The following is a 24,785-nucleotide window of genomic DNA, read 5'->3' on the forward strand; positions in this document are numbered from 1 at the left end:
AAAAAGCAGAGAGAGAGAGAGAGAGAGCACACTGGTGATTGCACAAGGGACTGGCTTGTGCAGGGCGGGAACACCAATCAGGGAATACCATCAGAGAACAGTTATGACAGGAAAATAATGGACCGTTCTTTTCAGACTCTTTGAATGAAACAGAAAATGGCTTCGCCCTTAAAACTAGTTGGACTTCAGCATCAACCGTCGAAAATGGGTTCTATTACGACGCATAGGTGCACAGGATTTGGAATCCAGGAAATTCTGGGCTTGAACAAGGAGCCGCCCGCGTTTCCGCGGCGTCCGTTGGAATCTCTGCAGCACAGGGCGCACCTTCTGACGGCTAGGTCGGCTTTGGGCCCCGCGGCAGTCGGGGTTGGAATGGGAATTATTGGTCCAGGAGGGATTCATTCGTTTTACAGCCAGCCTGCCTTCCTGGAGGTGTTGCAGGAGGCGCAGAGTGTTCACCTTCAGCCGCTCAACAGGGCCAGGGCAACCGGACAGCTGGATGCCCACCACTCCGCAAGCTGTTCTGGTAAATTTAGAAAAATGTTTTATTTACATTTGTATATTTATGTTAAACAAATAGACTCGTTTTTAACGGTGAACGAGTTTTCAATCTCATTTGGTTTAATCTTTTAGTTGCACCTCGACTCACGGTGGTTTGAGCGCCCTCCACTCCTTTCCAAAGTTTATGTTGCGGACAAATGAAAATGTAATTCTGATTTTAATGATTGCAAATTCTCTTCTCCTCTCGCCACACTGTAGGACAGTGTTTCCTAAACTAAATAGCCGCAGGTATATTGCTAATACAATTACAATGTAATACTTATAAACTGTTATCCTACACAGGGATTACCAAAACTCAGTCCTCGGGACCCCAAGTTGCACGTTTGGTTTTGCCCTAACAGCTGATTCAAATGAGCAGAGCTTAATGAGTAGTTATGTGATTTTTCGAGTCGGCTTGTGTTTAAGTGCTCCGAGGACCGGGTTTTGGTAAACCCTGTGTAGGATAACAGTTTATAAGTATTACATTGTAATTGTATTAGCAATATTACCTGCGGCTATTTAATAATAAACTAGGGCTGTTTATTTACAGATTCAGATGACGTTTCCTCCAGTGAAAAGACATTTTCTAATTCATCGATGAGCCAGAACAAGAAAAGAAAGAAGAGACGTCACAGGTAAAACTATTAACTATAACAAATATTTACCTCACTGTGTTTGAATTGGACTATAAGGCATTTTAGGGATATATAAATGAACACAATTCCGTGCGAAGTTTTTTTTTGTGAAGCATTTGGAAAGCGAAATATTCAAATTCATATAACAGTATTTCGATGTATGCACCGCCCTACATCTTCTCAGAACACGTATATTAACGAAAACGTCTAAAACAACTCATTGTCAAGAATGAATAGAAATAGATCTCTAAATGATTTTAATTCCTCAAATAGAGATGAGATGGTATATCATTATGACGTTTGTTTTGCGATAGGAGACGGCTTATATTATATTTATTATTATTATTATTATATATTATATTATGTATTATATATATTAATTAGTTGAGAGGTTTATATTTTCGATACAGGTCTCTTCCTACTGTAGCAATAAAGAAAACGAAGTAGAAAATCTATTTTCTTCATTTGATAGCAGTATTCCGCATGAAATATTTTGAATTTTAAAAATCTTTACATTTTAATGCGTGCAATCACGGATAGCCTACAAGGTGTCAATATCTCTGGTGCCGTATATTCCACAAGTAGTTTAACTCAAGGGGAAAAAAATAATGAATGTCCTGATAATGTAATTATTTATGGAACTTATTCATATTTTTATTTAATAAATAGTTTAGTGATCTCTGTGGTATGAACTAAACATTCTGTATTGACTAAATTATGATTATCTATTGTTATTAAAACGTTTTTGATTGGCCTAGATTTGATTCAGAGTGGAAAGTGTATGCCTCGTGCTTGACATACACAGCACTTCATCAAATATATATATATATATATATATATATATATATATATATATATATTTAAGGGCAATTGTGTTTAAAAAAAAACATGTCTATTTTTATTTAACTTCTTTTTATCCAGGACGTCCTGTTGAGGTCAGAATATCTATTTTTATGAGGGAGACCTTGATTTTATAGACTTGAAACTTGGAGGCAGAATTCAACTCTAAAATGTTTGTCACCAAAATAAGTTTGTTTGTTTGTTCTCTTATCAGAACTATATTTACTTCGTATCAGCTGGATGAGTTGGAGAAGGCTTTCAACGAGGCCCACTACCCCGATGTTTACGCCAGAGAGATGCTCTCTATGAAGACTGAACTTCCAGAGGACAGGATACAGGTGCATAACATACTGTAACCTGGCTGTGTGTGTGTGTGTGTGTGTGTGTGTGTGTGTTCATACTGTAACCTGGCTGTGTGTGTGTGTGTGTGTGTGTTCATACTGTAACCTGGCTGTGTGGTCATACTGTAACCTGGCTGTGTGGTCATACTGTAACCTGGCTGTGTGTTCATACTGTAACCTGGCTGTGTGTTCATACTGTAACCTGGCTGTGTGTTCATACTGTAACCTGGCTGTGTGGTCATACTGTAACCTGGCTGTGTGTTCATACTGTAACCTGGCTGTGTGTGTGTGTGTGTGTGTGTGTGTGTGTGTGTGTGTGGCGTGATGTGTGTGTGTGTGTGTGTGTGTGTGTGTGTGTGTGTGTATATATCCTCCATATACCTTCAACACACAAGTCCCTATCATCCCCACGCCCCCTCTGATCAATTAACACTCTGTCATCATCACCACACCTTCTCTGATCAATTACAGTTGAGCGTGCATAACTATTCAGAACCTCCGCCCCAGTCTCAAATCTCTGGAAGACTGAAACAGGTTTCCCTCAAGAATTTCCCTGTATTTAGCGCCACCCATCATTCCTTAAATTTTGACCAGTTTCCGAGTCCCTACCGAGGAAAAACATCCCCAGAGCATGATGCTGCCACCACCATGCTTCACTGTGGGGATAGTGTTCTCGGGGTGATGAGAAGTGTTGGGTTTTTTTTCTAGTCACTCTTCCATAAAGCCCAGCTCTGTGGAGCATATGGCTTAAAGTGGTCCTATGGACAGATACTCCAATCTCTGCTGTGGAGCTTTGCAGCTCCTTCAGGGTTATCTTTGGTCTCTTTGTTGCCTCTCTGATTAATGCCCTCCTTGCCTGGTCCTTGAGTTTTGGTGGGCGGCTCTATCTTGGCAGGTTTGTTGTGGTGCCATATTCTTTCCGTTTTCTAATAATGGATTTATTGGTGCTCCGTGGGATGTTCAAAGTTTCTGATATTTTTTATAACCCAACCCTGATCTGTACTTCTCCACAACTTTGTCCCTGACCTGTTTGGAGAGCTCCTTGGTCTTCATGGTGCCGCTTGCTTGGTGGTGCCCCTTGCTTTTTGCTGTTGCAGACTCTGGAGCCTTTCAGAACAGGTGTGTGTATATACACTGCTCAAAAAAATAAAGGGAACACTAAAATAACACATCCTAGATCTGAATGAATTAAATATTCTTATTAAATACTTTAATCTTTACATAGCTGAATGTGCTGACAACGAAATCACACAAAAATGATCAATGGAAATCAAATGTATCAACCCATGGAGGTCTGGATTTGGAGTCACACTCAAACTTAAAGTGGAAAACCACACTACAGGCTGATCCAACTTTGATGTAATGTCCTTAAAACAAGTCAAAATGAGGCTCAGTAGTGTGTGTGGCCTCCACGTGCCTGTATGACCTCCCTACAACGCCTGGGCATGCTCCTGATGAGGTGGCGGATGGTCTCCTGAGGGATCTCCTCCCAGACCTGGACTAAAGCATCCGCCAACTCCTGGACAGTCTGTGGTGCAACGTGGCGTTGGTGGTTGGAGCGAGACATGATGTCCCAGATGTGCTCAATTGGATTCAGGTCTGGGGAATGGGCGGGCCAATCCATAGCATCAATGTCTTCCTCTTGCAGGAACTGCTGACACACTCCAGCCACATGAGGTCTAGCATTGTCTTGCATTAGGAGGAACCCAGGGCCAACCGCACCAGCATATGGTCTGACAAGGGGTCTGAGGATCTCATCTCGGTACCTAATGGCAGTCAGGCTGCCTCTGGCGAGCACATGGAGTGCTGTGCGGCCCCCCAAAGAAATGCCACCCCACACCATGACTGACCCACCGCGAATTTGCCAATCTTGGTGTTCTCTGGCAAATGCCAAACGTCCTGTAGCGCCTCCATGCTCTGGACACTACGCTGACAGACACAGCAAACCTTCTTGCCACAGCTCGCATTGATGTGCCATCCTGGATTAGCTGCACTACCTGAGCCACTTGTGTGGGTTGTAGACTCCGTCTCATGCTACCACTAGAGTGAAAGCACCGCCAGCATTCAAAAGTGACCAAAACATCAGCCAGGAAGCATAGGAACTGAGAAGTGGTCTGTGGTCCCCACCTGCAGAACCACTCCTTTATTGGGGGTGTCATGCTAATTGCCTAGAATTTCCACCTGTTGTCTATTCCATTTGCACAACAGCATGTGAAATGTATTGTCAATCAGTGTTGCTTCCTAAGTGGACAGTTTGATTTCACAGAAGTGTGATTGACTTGGAGTTATATTGTGTTGTTTAAGTGTTCCCTTTATTTGTTTGAGCAGTGTATATACTGAGATCATGTGACACTTAGATTGCACACATGTGGACTTTATTTAACTAATTATGTGACTTCTGAAGGTAATTGGTGGCACCAGATCTTATTTAGGGGCTTTATAACGAAGGGGGTGAATACATCTGCACGCACCACATTTACGTTTTCAATTTTTTGAAAGAAGTTGTTTTTTTTCACTTCACCAATTTTGACTATTTTGTGTATGTCCAATACATGAGAACCAAATATAAATCGATTTAAATTACAGGTTGTAACGCAACAAAATAGGAAAAACGCCAAAGGGGATGAATACTTTCGCAAGGCACTGTAATACCACCACCACACCTTCTCTGCTCAATTAACACCCTATCACCACCACCACCACACCTTCTCTGCTCAATTAACACCCTATCACCACCACCACCACACCTTCTCTGCTCAATTAACACCCTATCACCACCACCACACCTTCTCTGCTCAATTAACACCCTATCACCACCACCACCACACCTTCTCTGCTCAATTAACACCCTATCACCACCACCACACCTTCTCTGCTCAATTAACACCCTATCACCACCACCACACCTTCTCTGCTCAATTAACACCCTATCACCACCACCACCACACCTTCTCTGCTCAATTAACACCCTATCACCACCACCACACCTTCTCTGCTCAATTAACACCCTATCACCACCACCACACCTTCTCTGCTCAATTAACACCCTATCACCACAACCACACCTTCTCTGCTCAATTAACACCCTATCACCACCACCACACCTTCTCTGCTCAATTAACACCCTGTCACACCCACCACACCTTCTCTGCTCAATTAACACCCTATCACCACCACCACACCTTCTCTGCTCAATTAACACCCTGTCACACCCACCACACCTTCTCTGCTCAATTAACACCCTATCACCACCACCACACCTTCTCTGCTCAATTAACACCCTGTCACACCCACCACACCTTCTCTGCTCAATTAACACCCTGTCACCACCACCCCACCTTCTCTGCTCAATTAACACCCTATCACCACCACCACACATTCTCTGCCCAATTAACACCCTATCACCACCACCACCACACCTTCTCTGCTCAATTAACACCCTATCACACCCACCACACCTTCTCTGCTCAATTAACACCCTATCACCACCACCACACCTTCTCTGCTCAATTAACACCCTATCACCACCAGCACACATTCTCTGCCCAATTAACACCCTATCACCACAACCACCACACATTCTCTGCTCAATTAACACCCTATCATCACCACCACCACACCTTCTCTGCTCAATTAACACCCTATCACCACCACACCTTCTCTGCTCAATTAACACCCTATCACCACCACCACACCTTCTCTGCTCAATTAACACCCTATCACCACCACCACACCTTCTCTGCTCAATTAACACCCTATCACCACCACCACCCCACCTTCTCTGCTCAATTAACACCATATCACCACCACCACACCTTCTCTGCTTAATTAACACCCTATCACCACAACCACCACACATTCTCTGCTCAATTAACACCCTATCACCACCAGCACACATTCTCTGCCCAATTAACACCCTATCACCACAACCACCACACATTCTCTGCTCAATTAACACCCTATCACCACCACCGCCACACCTTCTCTGCTCAATTAACACCCTATCACCACCACCACACCTTCTCTGCTCAATTAACACCCTGTCACCACCACCCCACCTTCTCTGCTCAATTAACACCCTATCACCACCACCACACCTTCTCTGCTCAATTAACACCCTATCACCACCACCACACATTCTCTGCCCAATTAACACCCTATCACCACCACCACCACACCTTCTCTGCTCAATTAACACCCTATCACACCCACCACACCTTCTCTGCTCAATTAACACCATATCACCACCACCACACCTTCTCTGCTCAATTAACACCCTATCACCACCAGCACACATTCTCTGCCCAATTAACACCCTATCACCACAACCACCACACATTCTCTGCTCAATTAACACCCTATCACCACCACCACCACACCTTCTCTGCTCAATTAACACCCTATCACCACCACCACACCTTCTCTGCTCAATTAACACCCTATCACCACCACCACACCTTCTCTGCTCAATTAACACCCTGTCACCACCACCCCACCTTCTCTGCTCAATTAACACCCTATCACCACCACCACACCTTCTCTGCTCAATTAACACCCTATCACCACCACCACACATTCTCTGCCCAATTAACACCCTATCACCACCACCACCACACCTTCTCTGCTCAATTAACACCATATCACCACCACCACACCTTCTCTGCTCAATTAACACCCTATCACCACCAGCACACATTCTCTGCTCAATTAACACCCTATCACCACCACCACCCCACCTTCTCTGCTCAATTAACACCATATCACCACCACCACACCTTCTCTGCTCAATTAACACCCTATCACCACCAGCACACATTCTCTGCTCAATTAACACCCTATCACCACCACCGCCACACCTTCTCTGCTCAATTAACACCCTATCACCACCACCACCACACCTTCTCTGCTCAATTAACACCCTATCACCACCACCACCACACCTTCTCTGCTCAATTAACACCCTATCACCACCACCACACCTTCTCTGCTCAATTAACACCCTATCACCACCACCGCCACACCTTCTCTGCTCAATTAACACCCTATCACCACCACCACACCTTCTCTGCTCAATTAACACCCTGTCACCACCACCACACCTTCTCTGCTCAATTAACACCCTGTCACCACCACCCCACCTTCTCTGCTCAATTAACACCCTATCACCACCACCACACCTTCTCTGCTCAATTAACACCCTATCACCACCACCACACATTCTCTGCCCAATTAACACCCTATCACCACCACCACACCTTCTCTGCTCAATTAACACCCTATCACACCCACCACACCTTCTCTGCTCAATTAACACCATATCACCACCACCACACCTTCTCTGCTCAATTAACACCCTATCACCACCAGCACACATTCTCTGCTCAATTAACACCCTATCACCACCAGCACACATTCTCTGCCCAATTAACACCCTATCACCACAACCACCACACATTCTCTGCTCAATTAACACCCTATCACCACCACCACACCTTCTCTGCTCAATTAACACCCTATCACCACCACCACACCTTCTCTGCTCAATTAACACCCTATCACCACAACCACACCTTCTCTGCTCAATTAACACCCTATCACCACCACCACACCTTCTCTGCTCAATTAACACCCTGTCACACCCACCACACCTTCTCTGCTCAATTAACACCCTATCACCACCACCACACCTTCTCTGCTCAATTAACACCCTGTCACACCCACCACACCTTCTCTGCTCAATTAACACCCTATCACCACCACACCTTCTCTGCTCAATTAACACCCTATCACCACCACCACACCTTCTCTGCTCAATTAACACCCTGTCACCACCACCCCACCTTCTCTGCTCAATTAACACCCTATCACCACCACACACATTCTCTGCCCAATTAACACCCTATCACCACCACCACCACACCTTCTCTGCTCAATTAACACCCTATCACACCCACCACACCTTCTCTGCTCAATTAACACCCTATCACCACCACCACACCTTCTCTGCTCAATTAACACCCTATCACCACCAGCACACATTCTCTGCCCAATTAACACCCTATCACCACAACCACCACACATTCTCTGCTCAATTAACACCCTATCATCACCACCACCACACCTTCTCTGCTCAATTAACACCCTATCACCACCACACCTTCTCTGCTCAATTAACACCCTATCACCACCACCACACCTTCTCTGCTCAATTAACACCCTATCACCACCACCACACCTTCCTCTGCTCAATTAACACCCTATCACCACCACCACCCCACCTTCTCTGCTCAATTAACACCATATCACCACCACCACACCTTCTCTGCTCAATTAACACCCTATCACCACAACCACCACACATTCTCTGCTCAATTAACACCCTATCACCACCAGCACACATTCTCTGCTCAATTAACACCCTATCACCACCACCACACCTTCTCTGCTCAATTAACACCCTATCACCACCAGCACACATTCTCTGCCCAATTAACACCCTATCACCACAACCACCACACATTCTCTGCTCAATTAACACCCTATCATCACCACCACCACACCTTCTCTGCTCAATTAACACCCTATCACCACCACACCTTCTCTGCTCAATTAACACCCTATCACCACCACCACACCTTCTCTGCTCAATTAACACCCTATCACCACCACCACACCTTCTCTGCTCAATTAACACCCTATCACCACCACCACCCCACCTTCTCTGCTCAATTAACACCATATCACCACCACCACACCTTCTCTGCTCAATTAACACCCTATCACCACAACCACCACACATTCTCTGCTCAATTAACACCCTATCACCACCAGCACACATTCTCTGCCCAATTAACACCCTATCACCACAACCACCACACATTCTCTGCTCAATTAACACCCTATCACCACCACCGCCACACCTTCTCTGCTCAATTAACACCCTATCACCACCACCACACCTTCTCTGCTCAATTAACACCCTGTCACCACCACCCCACCTTCTCTGCTCAATTAACACCCTATCACCACCACCACACCTTCTCTGCTCAATTAACACCCTATCACCACCACCACACATTCTCTGCTCAATTAACACCCTATCACACCCACCACACCTTCTCTGCTCAATTAACACCCTGTCACCACCACCCCACCTTCTCTGCTCAATTAACACCCTATCACCACCACCACACATTCTCTGCTCAATTAACACCCTATCACCACCAGCACACATTCTCTGCCCAATTAACACCCTATCACCACAACCACCACACATTCTCTGCTCAATTAACACCCTATCATCACCACCACCACACCTTCTCTGCTCAATTAACACCCTATCACCACCACACCTTCTCTGCTCAATTAACACCCTATCACCACCACCACACCTTCTCTGCTCAATTAACACCCTATCACCACCACCACACCTTCTCTGCTCAATTAACACCCTATCACCACCACCACCCCACCTTCTCTGCTCAATTAACACCATATCACCACCACCACACCTTCTCTGCTCAATTAACACCCTATCACCACAACCACCACACATTCTCTGCTCAATTAACACCCTATCACCACCAGCACACATTCTCTGCTCAATTAACACCCTATCACCACCACCACACCTTCTCTGCTCAATTAACACCCTGTCACCACCACCCCACCTTCTCTGCTCAATTAACACCCTATCACCACCACCACACATTCTCTGCCCAATTAACACCCTATCACCACCACCACCACACCTTCTCTGCTCAATTAACACCCTATCACACCCACCACACCTTCTCTGCTCAATTAACACCCTATCACCACCACCACACCTTCTCTGCTCAATTAACACCCTATCACCACCAGCACACATTCTCTGCCCAATTAACACCCTATCACCACAACCACCACACATTCTCTGCTCAATTAACACCCTATCATCACCACCACCACACCTTCTCTGCTCAATTAACACCCTATCACCACCACACCTTCTCTGCTCAATTAACACCCTATCACCACCACCACACCTTCTCTGCTCAATTAACACCCTATCACCACCACCACACCTTCTCTGCTCAATTAACACCCTATCACCACCACCACCCCACCTTCTCTGCTCAATTAACACCATATCACCACCACCACACCTTCTCTGCTCAATTAACACCCTATCACCACAACCACCACACATTCTCTGCTCAATTAACACCCTATCACCACCAGCACACATTCTCTGCTCAATTAACACCCTATCACCACCACCACACCTTCTCTGCTCAATTAACACCCTATCACCACCAGCACACATTCTCTGCCCAATTAACACCCTATCACCACAACCACCACACATTCTCTGCTCAATTAACACCCTATCATCACCACCACCACACCTTCTCTGCTCAATTAACACCCTATCACCACCACACCTTCTCTGCTCAATTAACACCCTATCACCACCACCACACCTTCTCTGCTCAATTAACACCCTATCACCACCACCACACCTTCTCTGCTCAATTAACACCCTATCACCACCACCACCCCACCTTCTCTGCTCAATTAACACCATATCACCACCACCACACCTTCTCTGCTCAATTAACACCCTATCACCACAACCACCACACATTCTCTGCTCAATTAACACCCTATCACCACCAGCACACATTCTCTGCCCAATTAACACCCTATCACCACAACCACCACACATTCTCTGCTCAATTAACACCCTATCACCACCACCGCCACACCTTCTCTGCTCAATTAACACCCTATCACCACCACCACACCTTCTCTGCTCAATTAACACCCTGTCACCACCACCCCACCTTCTCTGCTCAATTAACACCCTATCACCACCACCACACCTTCTCTGCTCAATTAACACCCTATCACCACCACCACACATTCTCTGCTCAATTAACACCCTATCACACCCACCACACCTTCTCTGCTCAATTAACACCATATCACCACCACCACACCTTCTCTGCTCAATTAACACCCTATCACCACCAGCACACATTCTCTGCCCAATTAACACCCTATCACCACAACCACCACACATTCTCTGCTCAATTAACACCCTATCACCACCACCACCACACCTTCTCTGCTCAATTAACACCATATCACCACCACCACACCTTCTCTGCTCAATTAACACCCTATCACCACCAGCACACATTCTCTGCTCAATTAACACCCTATCACCACCACCACCCCACCTTCTCTGCTCAATTAACACCATATCACCACCACCACACCTTCTCTGCTCAATTAACACCCTATCACCACCAGCACACATTCTCTGCTCAATTAACACCCTATCACCACCACCGCCACACCTTCTCTGCTCAATTAACACCCTATCACCACCACCACCACACCTTCTCTGCTCAATTAACACCCTATCACCACCACCACCACACCTTCTCTGCTCAATTAACACCCTATCACCACCACCACACCTTCTCTGCTCAATTAACACCCTATCACCACCACCGCCACACCTTCTCTGCTCAATTAACACCCTATCACCACCACCACACCTTCTCTGCTCAATTAACACCCTGTCACCACCACCCCACCTTCTCTGCTCAATTAACACCCTATCACCACCACCACACCTTCTCTGCTCAATTAACACCCTATCACCACCACCACACATTCTCTGCCCAATTAACACCCTATCACCACCACCACACCTTCTCTGCTCAATTAACACCCTATCACACCCACCACACCTTCTCTGCTCAATTAACACCATATCACCACCACCACACCTTCTCTGCTCAATTAACACCCTATCACCACCACCACACATTCTCTGCCCAATTAACACCCTATCACCACCACCACCACACCTTCTCTGCTCAATTAACACCATATCACCACCACCACACCTTCTCTGCTCAATTAACACCCTATCACCACCAGCACACATTCTCTGCTCAATTAACACCCTATCACCACCACCACCCCACCTTCTCTGCTCAATTAACACCATATCACCACCACCACACCTTCTCTGCTCAATTAACACCCTATCACCACCAGCACACATTCTCTGCTCAATTAACACCCTATCACCACCACCGCCACACCTTCTCTGCTCAATTAACACCCTATCACCACCACCACCACACCTTCTCTGCTCAATTAACACCCTATCACCACCACCACCACACCTTCTCTGCTCAATTAACACCCTATCACCACCACCACACCTTCTCTGCTCAATTAACACCCTATCACCACCACCGCCACACCTTCTCTGCTCAATTAACACCCTATCACCACCACCACACCTTCTCTGCTCAATTAACACCCTGTCACCACCACCACACCTTCTCTGCTCAATTAACACCCTGTCACCACCACCCCACCTTCTCTGCTCAATTAACACCCTATCACCACCACCACACCTTCTCTGCTCAATTAACACCCTATCACCACCACCACACATTCTCTGCCCAATTAACACCCTATCACCACCACCACACCTTCTCTGCTCAATTAACACCCTATCACACCCACCACACCTTCTCTGCTCAATTAACACCATATCACCACCACCACACCTTCTCTGCTCAATTAACACCCTATCACCACCAGCACACATTCTCTGCTCAATTAACACCCTATCACCACCAGCACACATTCTCTGCCCAATTAACACCCTATCACCACAACCACCACACATTCTCTGCTCAATTAACACCCTATCACCACCACCACACCTTCTCTGCTCAATTAACACCCTATCACCACCACCACACCTTCTCTGCTCAATTAACACCCTATCACCACAACCACACCTTCTCTGCTCAATTAACACCCTATCACCACCACCACACCTTCTCTGCTCAATTAACACCCTGTCACACCCACCACACCTTCTCTGCTCAATTAACACCCTATCACCACCACCACACCTTCTCTGCTCAATTAACACCCTGTCACACCCACCACACCTTCTCTGCTCAATTAACACCCTATCACCACCACACCTTCTCTGCTCAATTAACACCCTATCACCACCACCACACCTTCTCTGCTCAATTAACACACTGTCACCACCACCCCACCTTCTCTGCTCAATTAACACCCTATCACCACCACCACACCTTCTCTGCTCAATTAACACCCTATCACCACCAGCACACATTCTCTGCCCAATTAACACCCTATCACCACAACCACCACACATTCTCTGCTCAATTAACACCCTATCATCACCACCACCACACCTTCTCTGCTCAATTAACACCCTATCACCACCACACCTTCTCTGCTCAATTAACACCCTATCACCACCACCACACCTTCTCTGCTCAATTAACACCCTATCACCACCACCACACCTTCTCTGCTCAATTAACACCCTATCACCACCACCACCCCACCTTCTCTGCTCAATTAACACCATATCACCACCACCACACCTTCTCTGCTCAATTAACACCCTATCACCACAACCACCACACATTCTCTGCTCAATTAACACCCTATCACCACCAGCACACATTCTCTGCTCAATTAACACCCTATCACCACCACCACACCTTCTCTGCTCAATTAACACCCTATCACCACCAGCACACATTCTCTGCCCAATTAACACCCTATCACCACAACCACCACACATTCTCTGCTCAATTAACACCCTATCATCACCACCACCACACCTTCTCTGCTCAATTAACACCCTATCACCACCACACCTTCTCTGCTCAATTAACACCCTATCACCACCACCACACCTTCTCTGCTCAATTAACACCCTATCACCACCACCACACCTTCTCTGCTCAATTAACACCCTATCACCACCACCACCCCACCTTCTCTGCTCAATTAACACCATATCACCACCACCACACCTTCTCTGCTCAATTAACACCCTATCACCACAACCACCACACATTCTCTGCTCAATTAACACCCTATCACCACCAGCACACATTCTCTGCCCAATTAACACCCTATCACCACAACCACCACACATTCTCTGCTCAATTAACACCCTATCACCACCACCGCCACACCTTCTCTGCTCAATTAACACCCTATCACCACCACCACACCTTCTCTGCTCAATTAACACCCTGTCACCACCACCACACCTTCTCTGCTCAATTAACACCCTGTCACCACCACCCCACCTTCTCTGCTCAATTAACACCCTATCACCACCACCACACCTTCTCTGCTCAATTAACACCCTATCACCACCACCACACATTCTCTGCCCAATTAACACCCTATCACCACCACCACACCTTCTCTGCTCAATTAACACCCTATCACACCCACCACACCTTCTCTGCTCAATTAACACCATATCACCACCACCACACCTTCTCTGCTCAATTAACACCCTATCACCACCAGCACACATTCTCTGCTCAATTAACACCCTATCACCACCAGCACACATTCTCTGCCCAATTAACACCCTATCACCACAACCACCACACATTCTCTGCTCAATTAACACCCTATCACCACCACCACACCTTCTCTGCTCAATTAACACCCTATCACCACCACCACACCTTCTCTGCTCAATTAACACCCTATCACCACAACCACACCTTCTCTGCTCAATTAACACCCTATCACCACCACCACACCTTCTCTGCTCAATTAACACCCTGTCACACCCACCACACCTTCTCTGCTCAATTAACACCCTATCACCACCACCACACCTTCTCTGCTCAATTAACACCCTGTCACACCCACCACACCTTCTCTGCTCAATTAACACCCTATCACCACCACACCTTCTCTGCTCAATTAACACCCTATCACCACCACCACACCTTCTCTGCTCAATTAACACCCTGTCACCACCACCCCACCTTCTCTGCTCAATTAACACCCTATCACCACCACCACACATTCTCTGCCCAATTAACACCCTATCACCACCACCACCACACCTTCTCTGCTCAATTAACACCCTATCACACCCACCACACCTTCTCTGCTCAATTAACACCCTATCACCACCACCACACCTTCTCTGCTCAATTAACACCCTATCACCACCAGCACACATTCTCTGCCCAATTAACACCCTATCACCACAACCACCACACATTCTCTGCTCAATTAACACCCTATCATCACCACCACCACACCTTCTCTGCTCAATTAACACCCTATCACCACCACACCTTCTCTGCTCAATTAACACCCTATCACCACCACCACACCTTCTCTGCTCAATTAACACCCTATCACCACCACCACACCTTCTCTGCTCAATTAACACCCTATCACCACCACCACCCCACCTTCTCTGCTCAATTAACACCATATCACCACCACCACACCTTCTCTGCTCAATTAACACCCTATCACCACAACCACCACACATTCTCTGCTCAATTAACACCCTATCACCACCAGCACACATTCTCTGCTCAATTAACACCCTATCACCACCACCACACCTTCTCTGCTCAATTAACACCCTATCACCACCAGCACACATTCTCTGCCCAATTAACACCCTATCACCACAACCACCACACATTCTCTGCTCAATTAACACCCTATCATCACCACCACCACACCTTCTCTGCTCAATTAACACCCTATCACCACCACACCTTCTCTGCTCAATTAACACCCTATCACCACCACCACACCTTCTCTGCTCAATTAACACCCTATCACCACCACCACACCTTCTCTGCTCAATTAACACCCTATCACCACCACCACCCCACCTTCTCTGCTCAATTAACACCATATCACCACCACCACACCTTCTCTGCTCAATTAACACCCTATCACCACAACCACCACACATTCTCTGCTCAATTAACACCCTATCACCACCAGCACACATTCTCTGCCCAATTAACACCCTATCACCACAACCACCACACATTCTCTGCTCAATTAACACCCTATCACCACCACCGCCACACCTTCTCTGCTCAATTAACACCCTATCACCACCACCACACCTTCTCTGCTCAATTAACACCCTGTCACCACCACCCCACCTTCTCTGCTCAATTAACACCCTATCACCACCACCACACCTTCTCTGCTCAATTAACACCCTATCACCACCACCACACATTCTCTGCTCAATTAACACCCTATCACACCCACCACACCTTCTCTGCTCAATTAACACCATATCACCACCACCACACCTTCTCTGCTCAATTAACACCCTATCACCACCAGCACACATTCTCTGCCCAATTAACACCCTATCACCACAACCACCACACATTCTCTGCTCAATTAACACCCTATCACCACCACCACCACACCTTCTCTGCTCAATTAACACCCTATCACCACCACCACACCTTCTCTGCTCAATTAACACCCTATCACCACCACCACACCTTCTCTGCTCAATTAACACCCTGTCACCACCACCCCACCTTCTCTGCTCAATTAACACCCTATCACCACCACCACACCTTCTCTGCTCAATTAACACCCTATCACCACCACCACACATTCTCTGCCCAATTAACACCCTATCACCACCACCACCACACCTTCTCTGCTCAATTAACACCATATCACCACCACCACACCTTCTCTGCTCAATTAACACCCTATCACCACCAGCACACATTCTCTGCTCAATTAACACCCTATCACCACCACCACCCCACCTTCTCTGCTCAATTAACACCATATCACCACCACCACACCTTCTCTGCTCAATTAACACCCTATCACCACCAGCACACATTCTCTGCTCAATTAACACCCTATCACCACCACCGCCACACCTTCTCTGCTCAATTAACACCCTATCACCACCACCACCACACCTTCTCTGCTCAATTAACACCCTATCACCACCACCACCACACCTTCTCTGCTCAATTAACACCCTATCACCACCACCACACCTTCTCTGCTCAATTAACACCCTATCACCACCACCGCCACACCTTCTCTGCTCAATTAACACCCTATCACCACCACCACACCTTCTCTGCTCAATTAACACCCTGTCACCACCACCCCACCTTCTCTGCTCAATTAACACCCTATCACCACCACCACACCTTCTCTGCTCAATTAACACCCTATCACCACCACCACACATTCTCTGCCCAATTAACACCCTATCACCACCACCACACCTTCTCTGCTCAATTAACACCCTATCACACCCACCACACCTTCTCTGCTCAATTAACACCATATCACCACCACCACACATTCTCTGCTCAATTAACACCCTGTCACCACCAGCACACATTCTCTGCTCAATTAACACCCTATCACCACAACCACCATACCTTCTCTGCTCAATTAACACCCTATCACCACCAGCACACATTCTCTGCTCAATTAACACCCTGTCACCACCAGCACACCTTCTCTGCTCAATTAACACCCTATCACCACCACACCTTCTCTGCTCAATTAACACCCTATCACCACCCTATCACCACCACACCTTCTCTGCTCAATTAACACCCTATCACCACCCTATCACCACCCCACCTTCTCTGCTCAATTAACACCCTATCACCACCACACCTTCTCTGCTCAATTAACACCCTATCACCACCCTATCACCACCACACCTTCTCTGCTCAATTAACACCCTATCACCACCCTATCACCACCACACCTTCTCTGCTCAATTAACAACCTATCACCACCACCACACCTTCTCTGCTCAATTAACACCCTATCACCACCACCACACCCTCTCTGCTAAATTAACACCCTATCACCACCACCACCACACCTTCTCTGCTCAATTAACACCCCATTTCCTCTGGTGTGATTCGTTAAATCAGCCATCCACTCAGCCATCGACTCAGCCAGACAGGGAGGCAGACAGGGAGGCGGAGAGATGCTTTAGCACAAGGCATGGTGGGAGCCATCAATGAAAGGATAACTACAGTGAAATTAATTAGCATGGGTCAATGGCAGGGCTCTCCTGGGTTCTTAGCTCTTTAATTTCCCTGGTGATTTTTGAAAGCCTGTCACCCATTGATTGGCTCTGGAAATTAACTTATTTTTCAATCAGCCTCCACGTGCCCCTAGGGTCACCCTCCTCTCCTCCCCTTTCTCAGCTCAGCTGTTTCACACACACACACACACACACACACACACACACACACACACACACACACACACACACACACACACCCTCCTCTCCTCCCCTTTCTCAGCTCAGCTGTTTCACACACGCGCACACACAGCACGTGTACACACAGACACACACACACACACACACACAGACACACACACAGACACACACACACACTCTGCTCTCTGCTGTGCGCCCTGGAAGTAATTCCTTATCTCCAGACCTATCACCGTGAGATGGGGGTTATCTCCAGACCCATCTCTCTTCTCTCTGTATCTTTCTCCCTGATCTATATGCATGTCTCTGAATCTGAAGTGATGAGGTTATTACTGGGTCTCCACTGTGGAAATTTAGGCACTCGATTAGTCTAGGGGAGAGGGAGACACACACACACACACACACACACACACACACACACACACACTGGTGAATCTAGCAGAAACAGCATAATATCTGCCTATCTTCTCCATCAGGTGTCCTTGTTCTATAACTAGAGAATAAAGACTGTGGTACACAATCATTATATCCAATCAATGGACGTTTAAGTTCACCAGGCTACTCTCACCTTATCATGTGGGTGTAATACCAGTGACTTGATGTTTAAATTGAGACGTCCTCTTTCCGCTCTCCATCACAGGACTCCTTGAAACACAGTGATTGTTGCTGTGGACCATCCTAGTTAAATACTGATTATTTTTTATAATCTCTTTTATTTTATTCTTCATATCAGATCTTCTTTTTGTTTAGGATGTGTTTAAAACGCCAATTTATTGTTTGACTTGTGGATGATGTCAATATAGCTAAGTTCATATCTTTTTTACTTTTTTTGTATTATATTGAAGGACATATGCAGAAACATAAAATGCAGTCAAGTTTGGACACCTATTTATTCAAGGGTTTTTCTTAATTTTGTACTATTTTCTACGTTGTATAATAATAGCTAAGACATCAGAACTATCATATAACACAAGTGTTAAACAAATCAAAATATATTTGAGATTCATCAAAGAAGCCACCTTGATGACAGATTTGCACACTCTTGGCATTCTCTCAACCAGCTTCACCTGGAATGCTTTTCCAGCAGTCTTGAAGGAGTTCCCACATATGCTGAGCACTTGTTGGCAATGGTGTAAAGTACTCAAGTATGACAATTGGGTACTTTTTCCACCACTGCTTGTTGGCTGCTTTTCCTTCACTCTGCGGTCCAACTAATCCCAAACCATCTCAATTGGTTTGAGCTTCGGGTGATTGTGGAGGCCAGGTCATCTAAAGCAGCACTCCATCACTCTCCTTCTTGGTCAAATAGCCCTTAAACAGCCTGGAAGTGTGTTGGGTCATTGTCCTGTTGAAAAACAAATGATAGTCCCACTATGCGCAAACCAGATGGGATGGTGTATCGCTGCAGAATGCTGTGGTATCTATGCTGGTTAAGTGTGTCTTGAATTCTAAATAAATCAGTGTCACCAGCAAAGCACCATCACACCTCCCCATGTAGAGATCATCCGTTCACCTACTCTGCGTCTCACAAAGACACGGCAGTTGGAACCAAAAATCTCAAATTCGGACTCATCAGACCAAAGGACAGATTTCCACCGGTCTGATGTCCATTGCTCGTGTTTCTTGGCCCAAGCAAGTTTCTTCTTCTTATTGGTGTCCTTTAGTAGTGGTTTCTTTCTAACAATTCGACCATGAAGGCCTGATTCGCGCAGGTCTCCTCTGTACAGTTGATGTTGAGATGTGTCTGTTACTTGAACTCTGTGAAGGACTTATTTAGGCTGCAATCTGAGGTGCAGTTAAATCTAATGAACTTATCCTCTGCAGCAGAGGTAACTCTGGGTCTTCCTTTCCCGTGGCTGTCCTCATGAGAGCCAGTTTCCTCATAGGGCTTTATAGTTTTTGTTACTGTCTTTTCTCTTTGCTTATTTGAGCTGTTCTTGCGATTATATGGACTTGGTCTTTTACCAAATAGGGCTATCTTCTGTATACCACCCCTCCCTTGTCACAACACAACTGATTAGCTCAAATGCGGTAAGAAGGGAAGAAATTCCACAAAATAACTTTTAACAGGGCACACCTGTTATTTAAAATGCACTCCAGGTGACTACTTTATGAAGCTGGTTGAGAGAATTCCAAGAGTGTGCAAAGCTGTCATCAAGGCAAAGGGTGGCTACTTTTTAAGAATCTAAAATATATTTGGATTTGTTTAGCACTTTTTTTGGTTACTACATGATTCCACATGTGTTATTTCATAGTTTGATGCCTTCACTATTATTCTACAGTGAAGAAAATAAAGAAAAATCCCTGGAATGGCTCGATGTGCCCCAACTTTTGAACCAAAACTTCCATCCGCTGCACTCCAGGTGACTACTTTATGAAGCTGGTTGAGAGAATTCCAATAAACTTCCATCCGCTGTCCCTTCCTCCCTTCCTGCAGGTTTGGTTTCAGAACCGCCGTGCCAAGTGGAGGAAGAGGGAGAAGTGTTGGGGTCGCAGCAGTGTGATGGCGGAGTACGGCCTGTACGGTGCCATGGTCCGCCACTCCATACCTCTGCCCGAGTCCATCCTCAAGTCAGCCAAGGACGGCGTCATGGATTCCTGTGCCCCATGGCTACTGGGTAAGGCACTGTGCTAATGTGGGTGGGTGGGTGTGCTGGTGTCCCATGTGGCTCAGTTGTTGGAGCATGACACTTGCAACGTCAGGGTTGTGTGTTTGATTCCCGCGGGGGACCAGTATGAATGAAAATGTATGTACTCACTACTGTAAGTCGCTCTGGATAAGAGCGTCTGCTAGACGACTAACATGTTTGCTTCTGCAGTACTACGCTTTGTTTTCAATTAGTTACCATCTCATTGATCTATGCTAATCAATTGACCGATACGTCAAGCAGAGAGGAGATGCATCTTAATCCAGTCTGATAAAGTAGGATTATCATTTTATTGATTAACACCCGTCATTGACACTTTTTATCGACTCCCGACAAGTCTGACATAGAGGTCAAAACCTTTGCGAAAATCCTCCCTTTCCTTAACCATGATGTAGTTAGTGGAGAGCTTGGTTTAACTATTCACATATCATATTTGTTTCATTTATATTTATTTTTAATCCCAGTTGTTTTATTTAAATTTATTTTTAATCCCAGTTTTATTTAAATTTATTTTTAATCCCAGTTTTATTTATATTTATTTTTTAATCCCAGTCCCCGTTCCCGCAGGAGGCCTTTTGTCTTTTTGGTAGGCCTTCATTGTAAATAACAATTTGTTCTTCACTGGCTTACCTAGTTAAATAAAAACATGTTTTAATAAAATAAATGGTTCAACGAGCAGTTGAAACCTCTCTGTTAGTGAGGGTACCTTTCCCATGTTCCCTCCTGACCATGGTGGAGGTCAGAAACACTAACTGACCAAGACCTTCTACTACCTGCCAGCTACAGCTCAATACGAGCTTGAAATTCCTAGTACTGTAGCTTTGCTGTTTTTAACCGTGCATGTCTCCAAATGGGATGAGTACAATGATTTATTTTCCTTCCAGGTATGCACAAGAAGTCCATGGATACCCCTGTACCGACCTCTTCTGGGAAACTAGAAGCTCCCCATTCCCAACCGCCTGCCAGGGAACGAGAGAGGGAGAGAGTGGTGGAGAAAACAGAGGAGGAGGAGAGGAGGAGGGAGAGTACCAGATCGTCCATGTCCAAAGAGGAACTGCGAGAGAATAGCATCGCTGCACTCAGAGCTAAAGCGCTGGAACACAGCGCTAAGATGCTGGGGACACATCCTGGGGACGGACCACCGGGAACAGTTTCAGGGGACGGAACAGGGGGACAGCCAATGGAGACAGAGGACAAAGAGGAGGACAGTTGAAGCCTGCGTTGGAGAGAGAGAGAGAGCCCAGTCACTGATATGAATGCTCATTGTCTAAAGAAGTTGATGCCCTCTCTGTAAAGAACATTGTTTACATACTCCTGACGTCTATACTAATCATAAACAAGATGGTATCGGTCACAATACACAATATTCTTAGTAGCAAAAAAAAGTACATAATGTTTCTTTGACACCAAGACCTGATATCGTCAACCTCAAAATCCTTCAGTCATGGAGATACATTTTGTACAGATCACATTTTGCAACATGGCAAATTCCACCTCGGTAAACTGCTATAACTATACCCTGGTCTATAACTGTCCACTGTTTTGTAATCTGTCGGCTATTTGGGTGCTTGCTATTCTGCAACTTTAGGAAGACTAACTATTTGGTTACGTAGATCCGTCTCTACATAACATAATAGGGGACAGTACATAGGCTAAGGTAATACTCAAAGCATGTCGTGACAAAAAAATATACATGGTGTCTTGTGGAAAAAACAAGAGACTAAACTTGCAGAGGATTCGTGGACCTTTTTAACACAAACACATTCTCTTGAAATGTATGGTGGATTTCTCTATTGTAATCATTTTTTAAACGAAATATAGCTACGTTCATGTAGTTGGAAATGAGTAAGTTCGTCTCTGTGTTCTGTATAATAGTAATAAAACGTTATTTACGTGGAAGATTCAGGGGTATCGTGTGTGTGTGTGTTGATGAGGATTCATTAAGAATAGCCTAAATGACATAAACCACATTGCATAGGTCTGTCATAATAGGCTATTTTAAATCGAAACATATTGACTGATCTTGTAATATAAATAGACTAATTGTGTTATAAGCCTAAGAAGGAACGAAAATAAATGATTTAGGCTACCTTATTAGTTGCCTCTTGTTTCAAGGCTACAGCCTACAACTAAATACATTGTGAAGCGATGGGTGACACAATAGACTGGTGGCCACATTAGCGCCAGCATTTAATATCTTTCATAAAATTCCTTAAACCTTATTTTACTAAAACCAGATCTATCCTTTGTTAGTTTCAAATCCCCTAAAACCACCTGCCTTCTAGAAAATTCTATTTCGTCTGGATTTTCGTCTCTCCATATATCAATCATTCCTTTTTCTAACATAATCTTCTTTAAACAATATTTCGTTGTGTTAGTGTATAAATTGAATTAAATAAAAATTACATGAAAAATGCATTATTAGGCTCAGTCTATATTATTACGCTCTGTCTATATGTGGCTTCGGGGAAAATGCAGGCTCATATGAACCTCAACTATCTGTGAAGCCACATACTCTGGCCAAACTAGTGTTTCTAAAAAAAAAAATTAAAAAGGCACTACAGACAGAGCCTAATAATGCACTTTTTTTCGTTTCATTTTAAAGTCACAGCTTAGTTAAATAAAAGGTTAAATAAAAATAGAAAATAAAAACAGCCTTTATAAACAGCCTGGAGTGCAGACCAACAGCGGAGAAAACCCCTCTCCCGGCTTGGAGCCACTGGGAATGATAAAAACACCCTTCGGGTCACGGCTGGGCGGGGATGCGGAGCTGTTTAATTTTTTTTTAAATGATATAGGCAAGTCCAAAGGTCTTTAGGCGAAATAACCCAATCAAAACGGAAAGAAAGAGGTTATACTGTGTCAGGCCTATTCGGCCAAAATCAATGATAATCTATTGTATAGATAATAGAACGAAAATCAACGGAACGTTTAATATGTTGTATTTATTAAATACTTTGCTACAATGACACACTCAGCTCGCTACCCACCTCCTTCCTTCATGTTAGCATGTACACATAGTAGACAATCATGCTTTCGGGATATGTATGTCTATGTGTCTTTTCAGATTCGACAATGAGTCTTTAGTTGTGGACACTACATATATTTAAGCTGTTGTCTGTGCCCGAATAATGTTTATACCCTGTTTTGTGCTGCTACCATGTTGTGTTGCTACCATGTTGTCGTCATGTGTTTCTGCCATGCTGTGTTGTTGTCTTAGGTCTCTCTTTATGTAGTGTTGTCTCTCTTGTTGTGATGTGTGTTTTGTCCTGTTTTATTTAAATGTTTTTATTTTTAATCCCAGCCCCCGTCCCCGCGGGAGGCCTTTTGGTAGGCCCTCATTGTAAATAAGAATTTGTTCTTCACTGACTTGCCTAGTTAAATAAAGGTTAAATAAAAATACCCTCACTCCCTCTATTGCTCTTGGTCCTCAGATTTGTAAGTCTCCTTGATTTTGTACCTGTGTGTTTTATCAGTTTCTTTATGAAAAAATATATAGTGAACTCCATGGCAGTAGCTAAAGCAATGGGCTACAGCAGCACACAAGTAGACCACAAATGCATGCTGGGCCGGGCACGCCCTGAGCTCATGAATTGAAGTGAGCGCTATTTGAGCGGTACTTTGGAGCGCAATTGGAGAGGGCAAGAAGGTCGACGCTCCAGCGGTTGGGAAACTC

General features: G+C 45.3%; 1 protein-coding gene across 1 annotated transcript; it reads left to right on the forward strand.

Annotated features, from left to right (window-relative positions):
- Positions 1–24,524, forward strand: LOC115121303 (visual system homeobox 2-like). Its single transcript, XM_029650364.2, has 5 exons — positions 1–526; positions 1,091–1,175; positions 2,230–2,353; positions 20,899–21,079; positions 21,994–24,524. Exons 1-5 carry the CDS (start codon positions 145–147, stop codon positions 22,320–22,322), a joined length of 1,101 nt encoding a protein of 366 aa, XP_029506224.1. The 5' UTR covers positions 1–144; the 3' UTR covers positions 22,323–24,524.
- The last annotated feature ends 261 nt before the right edge of the window (positions 24,525–24,785 follow it).

The sequence above is a fragment of the Oncorhynchus nerka genome, linkage group LG24, assembly GCF_034236695.1.
Source record: "Oncorhynchus nerka isolate Pitt River linkage group LG24, Oner_Uvic_2.0, whole genome shotgun sequence".
In the NCBI taxonomy this organism is placed as follows: Eukaryota; Metazoa; Chordata; class Actinopteri; order Salmoniformes; family Salmonidae; genus Oncorhynchus; species Oncorhynchus nerka.

Bases quoted from the DNA above. Each gene is read 5' to 3' on its own strand.
- LOC115121303 (XM_029650364.2), top strand. From the start codon at position 145: ATGAAACAGAAAATGGCTTCGCCCTTAAAACTAGTTGGACTTCAGCAT. The intron at 527-1,090 runs GTAAATTTAGAA...GTTTATTTACAG, and splicing joins CCACTCCGCAAGCTGTTCTG to ATTCAGATGACGTTTCCTCC. The intron at 21,080-21,993 runs GTAAGGCACTGT...TTTTCCTTCCAG, and splicing joins CTGTGCCCCATGGCTACTGG to GTATGCACAAGAAGTCCATG.